The 19766-nt window shown below is 34.5% G+C and overlaps 3 protein-coding genes across 3 annotated transcripts; 1 reads left to right on the top strand and 2 right to left on the bottom strand.

Annotated features, from left to right (window-relative positions):
* Positions 2563-3979, top strand: LOC107620120 (dnaJ homolog subfamily B member 13-like). The gene is made up of 2 exons (XM_021113442.1): positions 2563-3168; positions 3344-3979. Exons 1-2 carry the CDS (start codon positions 2951-2953, stop codon positions 3792-3794), a joined length of 669 nt encoding a protein of 222 aa, XP_020969101.1. The 5' UTR covers positions 2563-2950; the 3' UTR covers positions 3795-3979.
* LOC107620119 lies at positions 4307-12647 on the bottom strand. The gene is made up of 16 exons (XM_021114442.1): positions 12578-12647; positions 12294-12347; positions 12055-12187; positions 9407-9494; positions 8580-9005; positions 8405-8486; positions 7727-7785; positions 7475-7569; positions 7167-7246; positions 6953-7036; positions 6524-6640; positions 6102-6187; positions 5879-5985; positions 5426-5517; positions 5087-5343; positions 4307-4926 (listed from the first exon to the last, which is right to left on the bottom strand). The coding sequence occupies exons 1-16, from the start codon at positions 12645-12647 to the stop codon at positions 4450-4452; spliced, it is 2307 nt and encodes a 768-aa protein (XP_020970101.1). The 3' UTR covers positions 4307-4449.
* Positions 12101-18319, bottom strand: LOC107620118 (importin-4). Its single transcript, XM_021113441.1, is given in 21 exon segments — positions 12101-12347; positions 12578-12940; positions 12942-13058; positions 13189-13324; positions 13472-13584; positions 13681-13776; positions 13849-14066; positions 14147-14269; positions 14378-14408; positions 14724-14764; positions 15202-15290; positions 15414-15658; positions 15736-15825; positions 15905-16120; positions 16236-16370; positions 16475-16978; positions 17074-17286; positions 17547-17592; positions 17687-17823; positions 17916-18048; positions 18157-18319. Coding segments are annotated over 20 exon segments (2904 nt in total). The 5' UTR covers positions 18168-18319; the 3' UTR covers positions 12101-12347; positions 12578-12730.

The raw sequence follows: 19766 nt of genomic DNA, 5'->3' as shown, positions 1-19766 counted from the left end.
TTCACTCCTAATTTTAAATAATATTAATAATATGTCTTTCTTTTTTTATTTAAATTCAAAATTCTTATATATATCACATGCGGTTCCTTAACCTTTCAGTCCACTCAATCTTCCAATCTGAGTCTACCCAGCAAATAAAGACAAAAGAAATAGAAAAGTTTGATTTCATAATCTAATACAGTAGGTTTCTTTTCATTCTCAACATCTACAACAAAATTAATGAAGATGACTAGCAAAATCACATGTGTTGCTATAGCTTGATCCTACACGATTCGATTTTTATACTCATAATAATAATATACACAAACGTGTTATTTGACCAATATAATTAAATTTATTCTTATTATAACTATATTTCGTATTGATTTTATATTTATTTATTTTAATTTTAAATTAAGTTAGCTTTTTTAATTTGATTGTATTTTTAACTTAGAAATAAACATTTTTCATGATATATTATCAAATTATAGCCCTTTAATTTGATTTTTAAAAATGTATTCCAATCTGATTGATTGCATTTTTAAGATCTAAGTATGGATAATCCAAAAATTGGAGAATTAGAGTTGAAGAAATCAGCAAGCAACAAGGAAGAGTTGAAGAATAATGAACGTTGTTCATCAACAGCTCTCATTAACACTCTTCCCGATCCAAGTGGCGGCAAGAGATGCTTCGTGGCCTCTATCTGCAGCCTTGGTTCAGATGGCAGTGCAAGCAGCATGCTCGGTGGCCGGCGCCGTCGCAACCGGCGGCATGAAAGAGGAGTGATTCTGCATAGTGATGATCGGAATAGATACTGCACAAATTATTATTGCAAGACAACAAGATCTCCAGTGTGGCGCAAGGGGCCCTCTCGGATATAAGGTCGTCACTCATCTGCACGGTGCATACTATAATATAATTTAATTAAATAAAGTATTTAAAATAATTTTTATTTTAATAAATAATAATATATATTATTTTTAAATTTATTTTAAAAATACATATCTAACATATGATAATATTTAAACATATCCACGTGTGTTTAGATGAATATTAATAGATGTCATATTTAAAATGTATTATATCTAAAATATGTTCGACACCACACCTCAATAAAATGTCCGTATAAATAGTATATGTCCTTGTATTCTAGAAATGAAATTTCATATTAATTATTTAATTATGTGCAGACTTTGTGTAATGCGTGTGGGATTGATTACATGAAGCAGGTTACGAGCAGAGGCAGTGAGATTGCTACAGTTCCAGATGAGGCAGAATTAGGATCAGATCATTCAAAATCACAAGGCTCTGCAGATGTTTAACACATCATTTTTCATCAACATATTGCATGTGTCATACGTCATAAAAGTTTGGACATATGAGCCTAGCTATATGATATTTATTTTTCAAAAGTTTCAGAAGACTTTTTATTAAATAATACCATTTATCGTTTGTTTTTTTAATGCTAATTTTTAATTTCAAAAAATTTTATAAGATAATACAATTTATTGCGATAAAATTTTTTGAAATTTTGCTGTTGATATACTTTTATTTTTAGTTGATAGCTTATAGAAAAGAGTGATTTCTGCTCCTAAAATTAGATTTTGAAGTTAAAGAATTGTCAAAATATATCATTATTAATTAAGCAAAACAATAAGTAAATAAATACTTTTTTTTCTTGTTTTTATATTAATTTTATCATATTATTAAGAAATAGATACTATTAATATCGCTCCTAATTTTAATAAAGAATTATGCTATATAATCAGTAAAATTTATCATTTTTACACACTAACAAAGATATTTTTATACTAAATTTTAATTCCTAAACATTTTATCTTAAATCTTAATAATATAAAAATAAAATATTGACTCAAAGTATTGGCTAATATTGACAAAAATATTAACTCCCTAACATTTTTCTTTTAATAAAATCTTATTACATTGAGAATAAAACTTCTCTAAATAAAATGAAAATATCAATTTGGAGTTATTGGCTACCTAGTTATATCCAACGGCTACTTTATATTTCCAACGAATTCAAGATTATTATAGTTACAAGTTTAGCAAAAATGTAGTGTTTGGATTTAGATATTGTTACTGCACCTAAATATAGTGCAAAATCCATGTAACATACCATGAACAGAACACAAATGTTTCGTTCAATGGCTTCATTCCTTCTTTCACCTTTCTGTTATTGTTTCCTACATACCCCTTCTCTCTTTCTCTCTACACATAATTATACGTATACGTATACGTATGGGAAGGCACCAAACTACGGACTCACAAGCATTTGATTTTCACCTTTTCTCTTTCTCTAATAAGATGCCAAAATCAAAATCTAAATCCATCAAAGAAATGAGCAAGGCCTACAAATCCCTTGTATCCAAAAAGCACCACGACAAGAAAGAAGATGAGGTATAATAAATAATATAATCTAAGCCTTTATCAGGTTTTGGAATCATGTATTTATATGATTTATTGAGATAAATAATCTTGATTTTTGTTAATTATATATTTGCAGGGGATAACAGCACACCAAAGATTTGTGGAGAATGATGATAAAAAAAGAGTGGATGAAGATATTTGGAGTCCAAAATTTTTGTCAAGGGTAGCAAGCAGAAGATCCAAGACACCAACACCACAAACAAAGTCCCTCTTTAGAATTGGAAGCCGGCGTTGCACCACGCCAACGCCGACCTCCCTATCAAGAAGTTCTAGCCCCAACAAGAACATCAATGAAAACGATGATAATAATAATAACAATAATAATAGTAGTAGTAGTATTAAAAATAATGATAATAATGTGTTACCAGAAATTAGTTCAAATCCTCTAAAGAGGATCTTGAGCAGAAGAGGAACCACATCAGGTCCATTATTAAGGAGCAATAGCAAATTGGAAATATCAGGGCCAGAGTTGATATACCATGCAGGATCTCATCGTCATGGTGCATCTTCTATAATCAATGATATGGGAATGTGGATTCCTGGGGATTCTGAACATGTTCCTGAAGTGTCGGTGTCAAGCAATCTGAGCCGTAGATTGACAACACCTATCTTATTTTCACAGACAACAGTTAGAAGGAAACCACCAGAAGTTGAGAAGATCATAGAATGCTCACTTGAGGACTTGTGCTTTGGATGCACCAAAAAGATTAAAGTTACCAGAGATGTTATCAAACATCCCGGGTATGTTTTTCTTAATCTATCATGTCATGATCTTACACTAAGCATTTAATTTTAAGTTGTGTTATATGTACTTATTCGAATGAGATGTGCGATTCGCATAGAGACACAATGAGTATACAAAATATTTCTCTTCGATAATTAGAATAATATTACTTATTAACTAATTTTGCAACAGGGTAATGGTCCAAGAGATTGAGATTTTAAAGATTGAAGTGAAGCCAGGATGGAGAAAAGGAACAAAGATAAAATTTGAGGGAAAGGGTGATGAGAAACCTGGATACCTCCCTGCTGATATAGTGTTCATAATTGAAGAAAAGAAACACAATTTGTTTAGAAGAGAAGGCAATAATGACTTGGAAATATGTATTGAGATTCCTCTAGTAGATGCACTCACAGGGTGCTCTTTACCAATTCCTGTATTAGGAGGGGAGAAGTTGACTTTGTCATTTGAAAATACTGTTGTATACCCTGGATATGTGAAGGTTATTGAAGGTCAAGGCATGCCAACCATTAAAAACGATGGGAAAAGAGGTGACCTCCATGTCAAGTTTCTAGTTGACTTCCCCAAAGAATTGAGTGATGAACAACGCCAAGAAGCTTTTAGAATCTTAGAAAATTGTTGCTAATGATGACCATAGTTGTACATTTGTATATTTTGTATGCATATATGAATGCATTTGCTATCAGTTAAAGACACAAATTTTCTGGTAATGATAGATATACAATTCATGCACAATGTTGGCATTGGATTATTTCTCCATAGAAAATAGCTGATAATTACATATATTTGTGTATATAATACCTATAATCAATTAACCACTGTTTTATGAGTATCTTACTAGACTTCACTGTAAATTTCATTTTATTCTGCATTCAGCTCGTAAAATAAAAAAGTTGGTAAAATAAATAAAAAATCTAATTATTCTTGAATGAAAATGATAATTAATTTTTATTTTATTATTTTACAAATTTTCCTTATTTTAGAGAATCTTTTTCCTCCTACTTTATAAGTTCTTTATCTTTTTTGGGGAACAATTCCATCAGCCTATAGCTTATTAGCTTTGAGGAAGACAGAATAGACATCAAACCTTCAATATTTATGAAAGAAAAAAAAAGCTATAAAGAATATACATATACATTATATACACATTTTTTTTTCGTTAGTTTTATTTTCATTTGGACCAAAGAGAGAGAAAGTTCAGTCACCTATATGATATGCCGTACAATATTCCTATATTAAGTATTAACAAGTACTTATGATCAAAATCTAATATTCTACCACTATCTGTCATTATCCTGATTCTCACGGTTTTCATCGTGAGGAGTTTCAGCAAAAACTTGTCCTTGGTCTCTAACATCTCTGAACATTGAAAAAAACGAGTTGAGACCCTCAGATGAAGCACCCCCTAAGATCCATAATAACATAGAACTGAATGAATTCATGGAACCGGGGTTCGGACCGCCTTCTGCTTGTCGAATGTCAGCTTGCCCAGGAATCTGCACGGGGTTGGCTACGGTGTCTTGATTGTTTTCTGGTCGTCGTGGAGGCTCAGCAACTCCTGCACTGTTCTGAGGCGCCGATGGATCAAAGCCCGGCCTGAACCCTACCCCTGAATTTGAATCTGTGTTAGTTACTCCTTGGTTTCTTGTGTTCAATCTTGTGATGTGCAAGGTTGACGCAAGAATAGTAGATGAGGTAATGTGAAAGTCTTGTTGATGTGACCGTCGATTTTGCATGAATCTTTGCAATGCCGGTACCTAATAAACATAGTATGAGTTACACTTCAATTACGTAAATATGACAAACAATTAAATGTACAGAGAAATGTTTAAAACTTTTATTGAGATCTGAGAGTTATATTTCTTCTCCTAATAATAAAAAGAATTCTTCTGATCACTTGTAAATTACAGAACTCACTTGGCCCTTATTTCCTATCCCCTTCTTCAGGTCCTCATTTAGGATTAAACATGTCAATGATACCATTACCATGATAAGTGAAGAACCTAAGGAGGGTCCAATCTCCAATGCCTCAATGACACTGGGCCCTTTACTCAGGACTTGTAAAGTTGTAACACGCCAACATTTATCATTTCTTACCTCAAAACGATTCCAAAAGTACAAGATAAGATGTTGCATAAAAGCTGCTGTAGTAGATAGAGCCAAATATGAAAAACCTGGAATTTTTTTTAAAAAAAATTATTTCCAGATAATATTAATTAAATTGCACCGAGAAAAATAAAGCATTACAAACATTACCATATGAATAAGAGAAGAAATATATGTGAAAGACCAGAAAATACAGCAAAAAGAAGCGAGGGAAGAACTTCATTGAAATTGGCGTTCGGACACTGCATGTAAGATAGCAAAACCATATCAGAAGTCAGCCAAACACTTGCTTAATCACACGTATGTTTAAGAAAAATGCAACAGGCAGGACTATTCGTCATTTCAACAATTGAATAAGGACAATTGTCATAAGGATTCAATTAATTGATGAAAGTATGAAACTTCATATGAACACCAGTCAAAAGAATCTATAATTATGGCCAATATATTTATTAAACAAAAGTAGTAGCTCCTTATTACAATTCCCTATTTGGCCAAGAACATTCAGACTAAGCCTCAAAACGAAACAGTTATCCAATATAGTCAAAAGCAAAAATCAAAACAGTGATTGTCTAAACCCAAGACCATACGAGATAGATATACCTAATGAGAGTAAAGAGTTCGCACAACCAGACAAGAATCAAGACCATGAAGGCAAGCAGCTGGTCGTCATAAAACTCAAAGAGAAAGAACAGAATACCAATCATAATCTGAAGAAATAACCAAAAGAAAAAAAAGAAAACTATCAGCATGGCCAAGACTAAAATGAAATTGCACAACTGAGCATTCAGACAAATATTGTTTATCAGTTAAAACGAGTGCTTACAGGAACAAAAACCAGTGATTCAATTACATGTACAAAGATCAACTGAAATGTCGGAAGGCGATGCCGAGCATGGTGTTGAAGCTGCACTGCAAAGAGCCAAAGACTAGAAGATGTCAAAAGGGAGTCTCTTCCAATGTGCACAACACCATGAACTACTATGACATTAGATAGTGCCAAAGCTCAAATGAAGCTGTTCTTATGGTTAGCACACTTAATCCAGAAAACATAGTTGACAAAAAACCTTCTGAATAAACATCCCAATTGCAAGGTGATAGCAGTCTTGTACAATCCTGATTGCCTCACATTTTAGGTGAATTTAGAAAAGCAAGTATCAATGGGGGAAATGGCTGAATAACAAGATAGATGAATACATGCAGGTGTCACAAAACTAATTTTCCACAATGAAAATAAATAATGCCTACCTGTAAACTTCAGCATTCGAGTCTGTGTTTCTCTCAATGTAAATGATACAGACATTGTGGTAGTAAAAAATACAAACAAGGACATCATAAGCACACCGCATTTTGTTACTAGGTAGTCTGCATCGACAAAAATGATTTATAAGTTACAAGCCAACAGCAAACAGTAGTTAATTAATTATAAACTGAAAAAGGTAGAGGGCTATTAATGGTAATCACTTATTGTCAAATCATTTAAAGTATAACAAATATTGGACCATTGAAATCTGAAATCTAGAGTTGAATATGAATTTCATGCCAAGTTCCTCTACAACCTACAGGATATCAGTAGGCAAATAGAAGATATCCATTAGTTAAAGTAGGGACTGCAAAATACAACATTTCTAAACAAGAGGTTCTCAACAAAGTAAATAGCAGAGTAAATCAACAAACCTCCAAACCTAGCTGGGCCTTCTGGAGGTTCTTGTGCATAGCTAAGGTTATAGAATTCTTTTGTTTGGTAGTTATACAGATAACCTGTGGTTAAGTTCCAAAAATATTCAAGAAATAATTAAATGCTTATGGTTCAAGAAAAAATGTGGGTGACAGATACTTGAGGTTAATGGAAATTTTGTCAATTAGTTTATCCAGAGAGCAGACAGTTTACCTTGGCCAGGAGAACTTAATAAACTGTTGATTAAAATTGTATCATATCCAACAAATCTGTTTATGAGTAGTTGCTGCCACCTAGTAATGAGAAAGAAATTCAATATAAAATATAAAAATAAGATCAAGTCTGAGCAGCATATATAAATAACACTGTATCTCATCATGATGCTGGGAAAAAATTTCCTATTAGCAGTAAGGTTTACAACTCTCAGTAGTAAAACCACATGAAAGTAAGGAGTTAAGAATGAAAATAATGTATCCTTTCTTGACCCAACCCAACCCTGATAGCCATGTTAATGTCTTTACCTATTTCCAAAGCATGAGTGCCAAGCTGATATGCTAACATTGACAGTTCGTACATTATGACGGAACTTTGCACTTTCAGGTAACAAGAAATAACCCTGAAGAACAGAATAACATCACATGACAAACAATAATGATGTGCAGTCTATATGTAGCTTCAACAAACTACAGAACCCACCCATAGATATCAAAACCATGTACTCTCTAGCAGAAAGTTCATAGTAAAACTCAACGTTAAGAACAATTATAATATACCTTTTCCGTAGTGTACAAATATGTAGGTTCAGATTTGCTCGCCTTTGTAAGCCATTGCACTGAAATTGAAAACATAACATACTGAAAAAAGAAAATAACATGACGGAATGTGACTGAAAAGAACAGAAAGGGAGAAAATCATAAATTCAGTAATTTAGGACATCTCCTAATGCAAAGGCTCGAAGATTCAATATCTAATTCATATTACACCTGTTATGTATTTAATCCAATAACAGTAAAGTTTGGAAAAATCTTGTGTTTTTTTTGTAAGTCTTGCTAATGCAACTAGAGTTTGGAATGAACCCATCTGTATCATATGCACAAAGCAACCATTAATAACATGTAAATTTGACCAAGTGAGGAAAATTATAAGCATGAAAGCTATCTGCATCTAGGTTAACCTGTTGGATTTGTTTTTGTTAAATTATTTAAATAACATTTAACCATTTCTCTACCTTTTTTGAGAATAAAAACATTCATTGAAAACCCCTTTTTTTTTTTTTTGCGCGGTGTGGGGAGGAGACGTCTACACACATAGAAAACTCGCAAATCACATGATTTTTGGAGAACGAAAATGTAAACCCTAACAATACGGGACGTGGATTCCCTAATATGTGTTTGAAACTGCCTTTTTCTCTGCATTTTAGTCTCAAATAAAGTGTAAAAAACTGTAATTACCTGCATTACTGTTAAACTTCTCCAAATGAAGGATATGCATCCATTTGGGAATATCAAGATTTAGGCGTATACCAGCAATATCCTGCACTTGAGAATTTGAAGTTAAGCAGAGATTTGAATGAAGTCTATCATTTTCTCTATATGAAAAATCATGGCTAGGAATACTTCAGCTTACCCACAGCTTCTGGAAATTTCTAATTATCTGCACTGTGTGTCTCCAAATAAAGGAGATCCGCCTGTACCACTTTCTGCCAAAATGTGTAATAGCGGCTTTTAGGGTCTCTTTGGCTGACAAAGTAAAACTATTTCTATGCTCCTCTTTATCATTTTTTATGACAGTTTCTTCAATCACTGGCCTAGAATTTTGGCTACTTGTAGAGGTTTCAGCTTGATGAGTATCTGTCTTCCAAAACCTAAACACCAATTTTCCCCTCCTAGCACCTGAACCAATCCAATTCCACCAAAACTTTGAAGCCAAAAATGTCAGTTCATCTCCATTGACATTAGCAACCTCTATTTTATCTTTTGCAACATCCATTCCAGCAGAATCTATTTTGCTTGATTCAGAATCAACATGCGACCAAAAGCCAGCACTGGTTATCTACAATGATTATTTAAAAGTGTGTCATACATGCAGCAAGATAGCAAAAAGAACATAGATTATATCACAAATATTGTTATGAAAAATTAGCTATACAAAGAAAGTTAGCACTACAAATATTGTTATGAAAAGTTAGCACCTGTCCCAAAAGCTTATGTTGATAAATAGTTCTATATCTATAAAAAATTAGCTAAACCTTAAAGTAGGCAATTGGAGCTATACAAAGAAAGTGGGAATTAAATACAAGAAAAAGAAGAGTTTTTGATAAATAAAAATCTTTAGGAGATAACTAAAGTAAGATGTGAGACATTATCAATTTCACAAAGTTTGGTTCGTAGAGAAAAACTGCTAAAAGTAGATATTTGAATATGTATTATGAGAATTGGAAAAAATATATGTACCTTAATCAGAATTAGTTGGGCTTCTGTTGTGTCGACTCCAGATAGCTCACTTGAACAACCGGGCTTCACAAAGAGGAAGAAGTATATACTTATAAGAAACCATAAATAAATAATTTAAAAAAAAATGAATTTGATCTAACACAAGCAATTAACTATGGAGGATAAAAAAAAGAAAAAACTCGAACCACCTTGATTCTTGGGTAACCGAACACTAAAACCCCGGGCATATATGGCTTTATGACCTCAATGGTTAAATGTCAAGAATAATAATGCAATGTAATTTGGACATGTAAAATGTAGGAAGACAAATGCAACCCCAAGAATGAATAGCTCAATGCTGAAGAAATCTCATGAATAATGACGAAAATGAGACAAGAAGCAAGTTTAGAGAAGTAAGAGAAAGACAGAAATATAAGAGTCAAATGATACTAGAGGTTTGAAATGGTATTCAACACAAGTGATTGCTTGGCACTTCGCTAATCCAACTCTCGGTGTAAGAAACATCATACCAAATTTTCTCAGTGCTATTGTCCATTATAAGTATTTAATCGTAGTTCCAATATTGAGTTTTAAGGGGGATTCTATAATGAACTTATTATTACACCAATCACCACTTTGTGCTTGTTTTAAATTATGCATGCTTCAAAGGTGGTTTCGCAAAATTGAGCTCAATAGTGGCTTGACAGATTTGGCAAGTTTTGACTTAAAATAGATTGCCAATGCACCGAGGAAAATTAATTCTACACAAAATAAATGCTACCAAGTCACCCTCCTCTGATTCTGGCTGTTCTCATCTCACTCCCACACTTACTCAAAACATGGGATGGGCTGGGAACAAGAAGCTGCGCTTGATTTCCCCAGCCACAGTCACATTTTGTATTAGACATTGGATTATATCCATGTAAAAGTGAAAATATGCCCCTTCAGCTCCTACTTTTCTATTGTTACCGATATTATACAGGTTCTCTCAAGCATAGGTATAACGTAACAAACCAACAAGCAACGGAGCACCACAGGCTTTGCTGGGAATTCAGTTATGACTAGAAATTGCACACAAATTCAGATATACATTTATGTTTAGAGAGATTTAAAATTCTACCCACTGAACTGTAGCATTTAGAGTCATGATCATCTAGCAGATAAGCATAGTTCATTACTCTAACACAGATTTTCTTGTTTCACTTCCGAGATTCTATCATTTAATTTGATGCATATTCAAACAGACATTGAAAATCCATCAGAAATCAACTGAGTTTCAGGCATAACAGAAAAATCTAAATCGGAACAAAACATCAAATTCTAACAAGCCCTAACGATAAAGTTAAAAGTGGAAGAAGGAAAAGAAAAGATATACTCCTGCACGCGTATGAAGGTCTGCTCTGGATCCATCTCTTGCAATGAAAAACAAGAAGATTTTCCCGAGAAAAAGTGATGGAAAAATCCAAGTTTCCGAAGTTCTGAAGATTGGTTTCGCTTTATTTATACGATCATCACGTTTTCAACGAGGAGTGCGATTACAGTTAATTAATTTACAAACACAAGCAAAATAAATACTTTTTCAAATTAATTAATTAATTAATTAACATTTTTTCTTTCTCTTTTTCCCTTATCAGTTATGTACTGCCACTCTGCTGTCCCGGCACTAATTAGTTAATTATTTAAGTACAATTAATTAATTTTAATTAAGTATGTTTTATCCTCTGAAAATTAGAATTATTAAAAAATTAAACCGGTCGATTACTTTATAAATTTTGATTAAATTTAATTCTGGTATTTTATAATTATTCTTGTTCATTTGTCAATTATCAATTATATATGTAAAATCATCAAATACCAAATAAGTAAGGATGTGTTTAGACGGCTAAAAAGTTAAACTTATTTTAGTAATTTTTATTTATATAATATTTTTTGAATAATTTCTAGATACTACTTTTTTGTTTTTTTTTTCAAAAATGTTATTTAGAGTGTTCCCAAAATACTGAAATAGTTAATATTCAATTTAATCTATGAAATTTGAGGTCGAACTTAAATGGATTCGTAAAAAGATAATTAATTCAACTTAGACTCCAAAATTTACAATAATAATTTATCTACTAGACTTCTTATAAACTTGATTTGTTCTCCAACATCCTCATAAAGATGACAACAACAAATTTAATTTGAAAAATTTAGGACTTCTCAAAAGTTCTAATAAATCTCAATTACATAGAATTTGAAAAATCTAAATTACAACAAGTTAATGTATCAAATCAACACATCGTTAACAAAATCAATTCAAAAATTAATGCAAATTACAATTATAAATTTCGAAGTCCAATTTAAATCAATTCAAATTTTAAGTCAAATTAAATTCAACCTCAAATTTTAAGGACCAAATAAAATATTAACTCCCCCGAACATACTCCAAGGCTCAAATATGAGTAGAATGTTTTATAAAATCATAAGTCCATTTCTAACGTTAAATGCTGATTTATATAATTTGAGGAGTTAATTTTTTTTGGTTATAAAAATGTACTAAATAATATTTCGAGGAAGACTCTAAGTAATAGTCACAACTTAAGAGTAAATTATTAAGAATCCTGTGGTTTTGACCAGATGTAATTTAGAAAAGAGATTTTCAGCCATTTATTTATTGTATTTTCAAGTACAGTGATATTATAGATTCAAGATACAGATAAGGACATAATACTAGCATTGCACAAAACTGAATAATATTATCACATATACTTTTGAAGAAAGTTCGGTACATAAAGCTGAGACAAAAGTCACCCCTCCAAACCACTGAAATAAACACAACCAAAATTTCATAATACAGATACAAGTAAATGAATAAATAATTAAATACATAAGAACACAAGAAAATTTTGAAAAAGAAAGAGAAGAAAACAGTGTCTCCAAAAGAAAAACTGAAGAAGGCACTGGAAAAACGAGCAACGGCAGCCTGCAAGAAGTAAAAACCATCAAAGGTAAGCATAAAATTGTTGGCACTATAAAAGAAAACAAGAGGCATAATTTAAAAAGGTTACAAGCATTGATCAAAAGAACGCTTTTGCAAGAAGATCACAGGGGTAAAAGATTTGTTTAGTGTTTACCAGGGCAATGAATATAACAGTTTAAAGAGAACCATTTGGTACTACCGTATTAGTAACATTTCTGAAAAGGCAAACATACCTGGCAAAGGCAATGATCTTTGGCCAGCACCATAGCCACACAGCTCCAATTTCATTTCATAACAAGCCATTTCAATTTCGTTGTAAACATACTTGGTACATAACGGGGAAAAAACCAAACAAAAATGTTTAAATTTTCTGTGTCTGTACTATATCAACTTCTTGGGGCAAATGCAGATAATGCGTTCGCATGTGCAGGTGAGAGATTGCTCAGAATGGGCTGCATTTGTTGCCCATATAATGAAAGTAGATGAGAGAACGTTCTGCCCACTAGGGTTTTAACTTCAGATGTCTCATCAGGGGATGCCACCACTTGAGCTGAGAGATTAACTAGCTCAGGGACTAGGGAGAGGATCTGCATTTCAATTAAAATGGATAAACAGAGTTTGGTATTAGTGTATATTATCGACACAACTATAGACAGCCATAGACTCTTCACGGTCTTCCTTTAAAGGAAGAACTCTCAAGAAAACAGGAAGAACCTGTAAAAAAGCATTCACAGAATTATTAAACTGAAAAAATAAAGGGTAGAGATGCAATTTACACGTTAAAATATTTGATTGCAGAAAAGAAAACCAAGTTGCATAATGACATAATAGAGCAAGAACTTACCTGATTCAGTGGAACAGATTCAGGGTGTACCATAATCATCCTTGCCACAGCACCAGCTGCATTATCCCTCACTGCATCATCAGGCTCGGACTCCCCAAACAAGGGATGAAGTCCACGTAATATATTGTCATAGTATCTGGTATTCGATTAAGGAAAACACTGAATCAAGGTAAAAATAAAATGCAAGGTATACGTGGACATGATTTAACCTCTAAAGAAGCATATATTGACTGGCATATATAATCATGTACAGTTATCACATAGGTAGCATGCGAAAGGATACCTTAAAGCCAAGTCGTCACCATTTTTGCACAATTCTCCAACACAAAATGCAGCATTCCTTCTATTCGTTGCGTCAGATGATGCTAGTTCTTTGAGTACCAATGGCATCACTCTCTGAGAAAAATGCATCACATTTTACATATCAATGATAACATAGTCAATGGAATCGCATAACTGCAAAAAATAAAAATTAAAGAGAACAAAAAATACATCAACGTAGGCCGCAATTGGAGAACCCATGTTCTGAGCAACTTCAGCAAGGCAGGCAACAACCATGGTCCTATCTTGAGGGGGACGGGAAGCTTTCTGCATTTCAAAGTGAGGATGTAAGTTTTGTGATTTGTTCCTAATTGTGAGACTTATGGGGCACCGACTTACTGCAAATTTCATTAAAGGTTCAAATAGCTGTGCAAAGATGGGAGCAAATTGAGCACCCATAGACTTTGCAAATGCAGGGAGAAGATCAGATACAGCATCCATAAGCACTTCGTCATGTGAAGCATCATCATCATCAATTTCACTGTCTGACTCTATCTGCTGACAAGCAGATTCCTCTCGAAGCAACAATGAAGTTGCTTCAACAAGCTGGGGCAAGTCTGGTGTTGGAGAAAATCTATCGTTAGCATGATCTCAGAAAGATGAGTTCAAATGATAGATCATGTAAATTTATGCTTACAAGGCTCAAGAGCTGCGAAACCAAAATCTCTTATGATGTCGGCCACACTAGTGCATGCTTGAGCAACCACTTCCTTGTCATCATCTTCAACCATAGTTTTGATGTAAATATTCATCACAGTATCTGTAGAATGTATCAGACTGATTAATCTATACAGAGTAAATGAACTGGATTATCATCATGAACCCATACAACATCAAAAAGATTTACTATTCCAGTGGAGGTTCTTACCAAGAAGTTTTTTTGCTTTTGCAGCACCATCCTGAAAAGTAAGCATCTATCAATTTTGGTGGCAGTAAAAGAAAGGCATCAATCTAGAGAACAACTATTTAAAAAAAAGAGAGAAGCTACAATTCTTCATCTGTTCATCAAGTAGTATCCAATCTCCACCATTAATCATGATAAGCAAATTAAATGTTGAGTAATCAAAATGGAGACACTAATTGCCAGTTACAGACTTACAGTTATAAACCCGAATCCAATATCAAATTACAGGGAAGGTACAAAAGATACGACTGGCAAAAAATGACTAAACGAATAAAAGTGGATAAAGGAAAATAGCACTGATCAGACTTACATTTTGGCTTTGGAAGATAGCATGAGCTGCAGTTAAAATATCTGCAGTTTAAAAAAAAAAAAAAACGAAGTGCATGCACCTTAATCAGAATTCATTGATGAGATATATCAATGCAGTACTTGCGAGCACAATTAAAGCTTGAGAATTCATGTAAAATATGACCTTAAAACTAGCAAGCGAAATATATTATTAGTGCATTACATTTCCACTTCATCCTCATTGTATTGGAATGTCTGTATGACTAAATTGATAGATTTAATCATCATGGGAGATTTGGGCACATTAATTGGTACCTTTTAGAATAGTAATATAATATTATACACAGTAAAATGCATCTTGGGTGTCATCTACCAGAAAAATAACTCAAGGAAAGTACTAGAATCCTACCATGCATTAAATAAAAAAGACAAGCAGCAAACAGAAGAATAGGTATAGCAAACGATTTGAAAACAGATCATTATGATTAGTTTCCACTTACGTTTTAAAGCAATGATTGCCTGTAGTCTAACATCTTCATGGAAATAACTAGAGTGTTTGTCCAAGATTCTTAGCGTCTCCTCCAAATATCTTAAAATGATTTAAGAATTCAAAAAATTTAACCATCAATGCTGATTTTCCCCTTTTTTTTTCCCTCCTTTATTTGTAAACTGAGTAACCAAAACATAATTCAGAAATTCAGTCAAAGGATACGGAGCATAAGAAATCTTTGTGTGCTGCGCAAACAGGCCAAGGGCTTGGGTTGCAGCTGCCTTTTCATCCAACACTCCAGTTCTAATACTAATATTTCGAACTCTTGGTTCATCATGAGCTTCATCATCCGAAGAAACTTCTCCAAATCCATTAGCAATTTCATCGTCGCACTCGTCAATATCCACCGCAGAGCCATCATCAAGATTGCAGGAAGAAAATGCAAGAGGCACAACATGAGGAAGATACTGTTTACCAATAAAAAGTTTCACTTATGTAAGAGTGAGTATGACATTGTAATGATATAATGCTAATCCATACAAACCTGTGCAAAACTATCTTCCAAGATCTCAGCAACATTGCTGAAGAATCCATGCGTGTACTCCCGAAGTTCACTAAACTCAAGCCCAAATCCCTAAAAATAACGAGAAAATAAATCCAGGGGGGAGGGGAAAAGCACAGTCAGCAACAGAGTTAAGTGCAAAGGCACTTACTGAAATTGCAGCTTCTATGTAGGGAGGTAATATTGGTTCCATTCTCATTCTGCCAACGGACATCGCAACAATTCCGACTAATTCTGTTGCTCTTGCACGGCAACGGAGATCCTCGTCATTAGTTAACACCATGAAATTTTTCATCAGCTCTAAAACCCTTTCAGCATAAGGAAAGAAAGCCTGCTCTGCAGCAGAAGCAATAGAACCAATGGCAGACTGCAACAACACCACATGAAAATAATGAGTTTTAATAAAACCAAGAAAGCTATAGCAATTCATTATGATCCTGAAAACCTTTACAGGATGCTGAAGTGCTGAACGTTCCCCTTACCATGCATGTTTCTTGCAAATTACGGGAACTGTTTTGGAGAGCTGCCAATAATCTTCCCATCAAAGGATCTAGGAAAGGAAGGATTTCCTCACCCATGTTCTCGCAAAATGCAGCCAAAGCATAGTATGACTTTTCCTGCATAAATTTACAGATAATGCTAAAAAAATTGCAGTTGACTTGAATCTTTTAAGTGGTAGCAGATAATCTATTGATAAACCATTCCTTTCCCCAGTGCATACCTTTACTTCATCAGATGCATCCTCAAGAGAATTTAAAATACATGGAAGAACACTCTCATAATGAGATACAATTTCAGGCTGTAAGTGCTCAGCAAATTGACCCAAAGCAAATGAAGCTGCCCCTCTGACCATTTGTTCCGGATCCCTCAGAGCTCCCAAAACAATATGGAGAACAGGTTCGAGCTTACTTTTCATGAGCTCCGAACAACCTTCTGAAATCACACCTAATGCAGTTACAGATGCTTCTCGAAACTTTGGGTTTGCATTCTGACTGCTTACAGAAGAAAATTCAAAAACTGGTGGATAAACATGCTTTGGAATGTTTAAAGCCATTGTATCAATAACTTCTGCAGCAGCTCTATCTGGTGCAAGATCATCATCATCACTTTCATCTGTTGATTCAGCAAGCAAAGGGCATAAAACTTGCAGGATAGGGATGACCAATTTATGCTTTTTCAAAGTGTTCGACTTGTACTTTGCCAGCCATGAAATAATCTGAATTGCCTGTTAGACATAGCAAGTTACAGTATGTGAGCAACATAGCTACAATAACAGGAGTACAAAAAACTTTAGAAATATACTTCATGATTCAGACCCACCTGATGACGTGTATTAGACTCCAAACTTTGACTCGAACAAACCTCAAGGGAGAACTGCACTATGGATTTGACTGAATCTCCAAGAAGTGGTGCAGGAGATTCTATCAGCTCATCAAAAATTTCGAAAGCAATTATAGCAACATCTTCTTCTCCTGAAGCTAGGCATTGACGTGCTACATTCAAGATACTTGGAATGAATTCCCGAAATTTGATCTGCACACATATAGAAAAGAAATCAGAAAAAAACTAGGAGTGAGAATACACAATTTCAGGGAGTTGATTGCATCAAATTAAGTTTTCACTTATATGCCACTCAAATTTACGAGTTACAAACTCATTACTTACAAACCAATATGGAATTGGAAATCCTATTCTTCATTCTAACAAAACGCACAAACCCTTCAACCCTATAATCAAAATATATATTTTCCTTGTTTTTAAAAGATTAAATTACATAAACAGCAGTGACTCACCACTTCATCTCCATCGTGAGTGAATTCCAGAAAAGAACCCACCGCCCTAACAAAACAGACATAGCTCTCTCCATAAGCAACAACAGATACTATAATCAGTGTTTGAACAGATACAACACAAGGAATGAACATTAGCTTACTTGAGGGCAGCAACTCTAACGCGGTTGCTAGTCTCATCCTGCAGGCACTTGAGTAGAAGAGCTTGAAGAGCAGCAAAATGTGGCCGGAAAGCGTTCCCAACTGTTTCAGTCAATGAGCTGAAGAGAATTAACGCCACCTTAGAATCCCAAGATCAATAGCACTCGGTTAGATGTCGAGTCCATCAAATAGGAATGCATGTGATGTAACAAAAGTAACATAAAATCTTACTTCGCGGTGGTCTTCCTGTGCACTCTGACTACACTGGAACAGAAATGGCAACAAATCCGGCCATTCCCCGGACGGAACGGCATACTTGGCAACAATGCTCACTACATTAGCACTCGCTTTCCTTACGGGAGGGCTGCACATTACTATGATCATATTCAATAACTAACTAACTAACAAAAAACGGTTACAACTGCATAACGGTTATCAATAACAGAATTGAACAGAAGAGTAACAAATATGCCTGTGCTCCATGGTGATGCTGTCGATGAGGGACTGCTTGACGAGCTGCTTGAGCTGAGGAGAGAGCTTGGCCCAGTGGCCGGTGATCTTCTTGCGGAGGAGGACGGCGGCGAGCTGGCGGACGTTGGGGGTCTTGGCGGTACGGAGGTGGTGAATGAGGGCGGGGACCACCTGGGGGTCCTTAGCGAGGCGCTTGAGAGAGATGGAGAGAATGGGAGGCTCTGAGGGTCAAGGGTGTGCGGTGCTGTGATTGAGGGTTTTGCTTTGTGTTCAAGGGACTAAGGGAGGTAAAGAGGTTTTATTTTTTATTATATTCATATATTTGGGTTGACAGGGTTTTTGGTTTTCGGTGAATTATTGTTGACTCACTTCAGATTTTGGGTTTTGGAAGAATATGCTTTGGAGTTCAAATGTTTACTGTGTTTTGTTTGAACTTTGTCTCACCGAACCCCTCTCTTTTGTTTAGAACTTGTCATTTTATGGAGTTAAACACCAAATGGATTTTGAGATTCGCGTCGTGCACTAAAATTGTCCCTAAAATTTTAATTGCACTAATTATGTTCTTGAGATTAGCAAAAATATACCACGCTAGTCCCTAACCAATTTTTTATTAATGGCGTGATGACAGAGTTAAGTCTCATTTTGGTTCCTGAGATTGGCGAGTTGCACTAACTTAGTCCTCCAGATCCCGATTGCACTAAATTAGTCTCCCAGATTCGAAAAAATACACCACGTTAGTCCTTAGCCCATTTTCCGTCACTGGAGGACTGACACCGTTAGTGACGTGGCCAAATATTGCCACGCTGGACAGTAGGAAACGGCGTCGTTTCTAATTTGGCGCTAAAGAACCCCTTTGAGCGACGTCGTTTGTATGCAATGGAAAACAAAACATTTGCTTCCCTCTTTTGTCTCCACTCTTCGTCTTCAACTCCTCCATGAGTGACTCAACATAGGAACGAGTAACTGCAATAGGATTCCCGGAGACTGCTGGATCACGAGTGAACACTGTATAGTTGTCTGAGGAGGTACTCTGCCGCTACAAGGAGCTTCTGTTCCGTTACCGAGGTTAGTGAAGAGATGAAAATTTTATTTTTTCAAATTTTTGGGAATGCGTTGATGGTTGTTGATCATAGTTTTTTGCTTTGTATATTATTTTTTTCCTAAGGTTTGTAGTGGAATTTGGGCTAGGATTTTATTTCGATGTTGTTTGCCACTGTTTTTTTTGGGGTTTGTCTTCTTGCTCTGTTCCGATGGTGGATAAATGTGTTTTATTTTGATATATATCTCTGTCATGTATGAATGTAGTTGATAAAAACTATCTTAAAGGTCTCATTGTGTGGAACTGGTGCTAAAAAGAATTTTTTTGAATCATGCAGATGGATGTGCACTTAGATATTATGTTTCACCATGGGAAAAAGTTTCAGAAAGATGAAAACGGGATGACTATATATTCTCCTAATAAGAAGACATGCGTTGGTGACATTGATGTAGATACTTTAGATATTTTTTGGGTTAGAAATTATTATAAAGAACTAAGATATGATAGGATAGGAGAATGTTGGTGGCATATTCCTGGGAGGAGTTTAGATAGTGGGTTAAGAGCTCTGAATT

Source organism: Arachis ipaensis, chromosome B10 (assembly GCF_000816755.2).
Source record: "Arachis ipaensis cultivar K30076 chromosome B10, Araip1.1, whole genome shotgun sequence".
NCBI lineage: Eukaryota > Viridiplantae > Streptophyta > Magnoliopsida > Fabales > Fabaceae > Arachis > Arachis ipaensis.
Note: the sequence above shows the minus strand (reverse complement) of the source record. Positions and strands in the feature narration are given on the sequence as shown.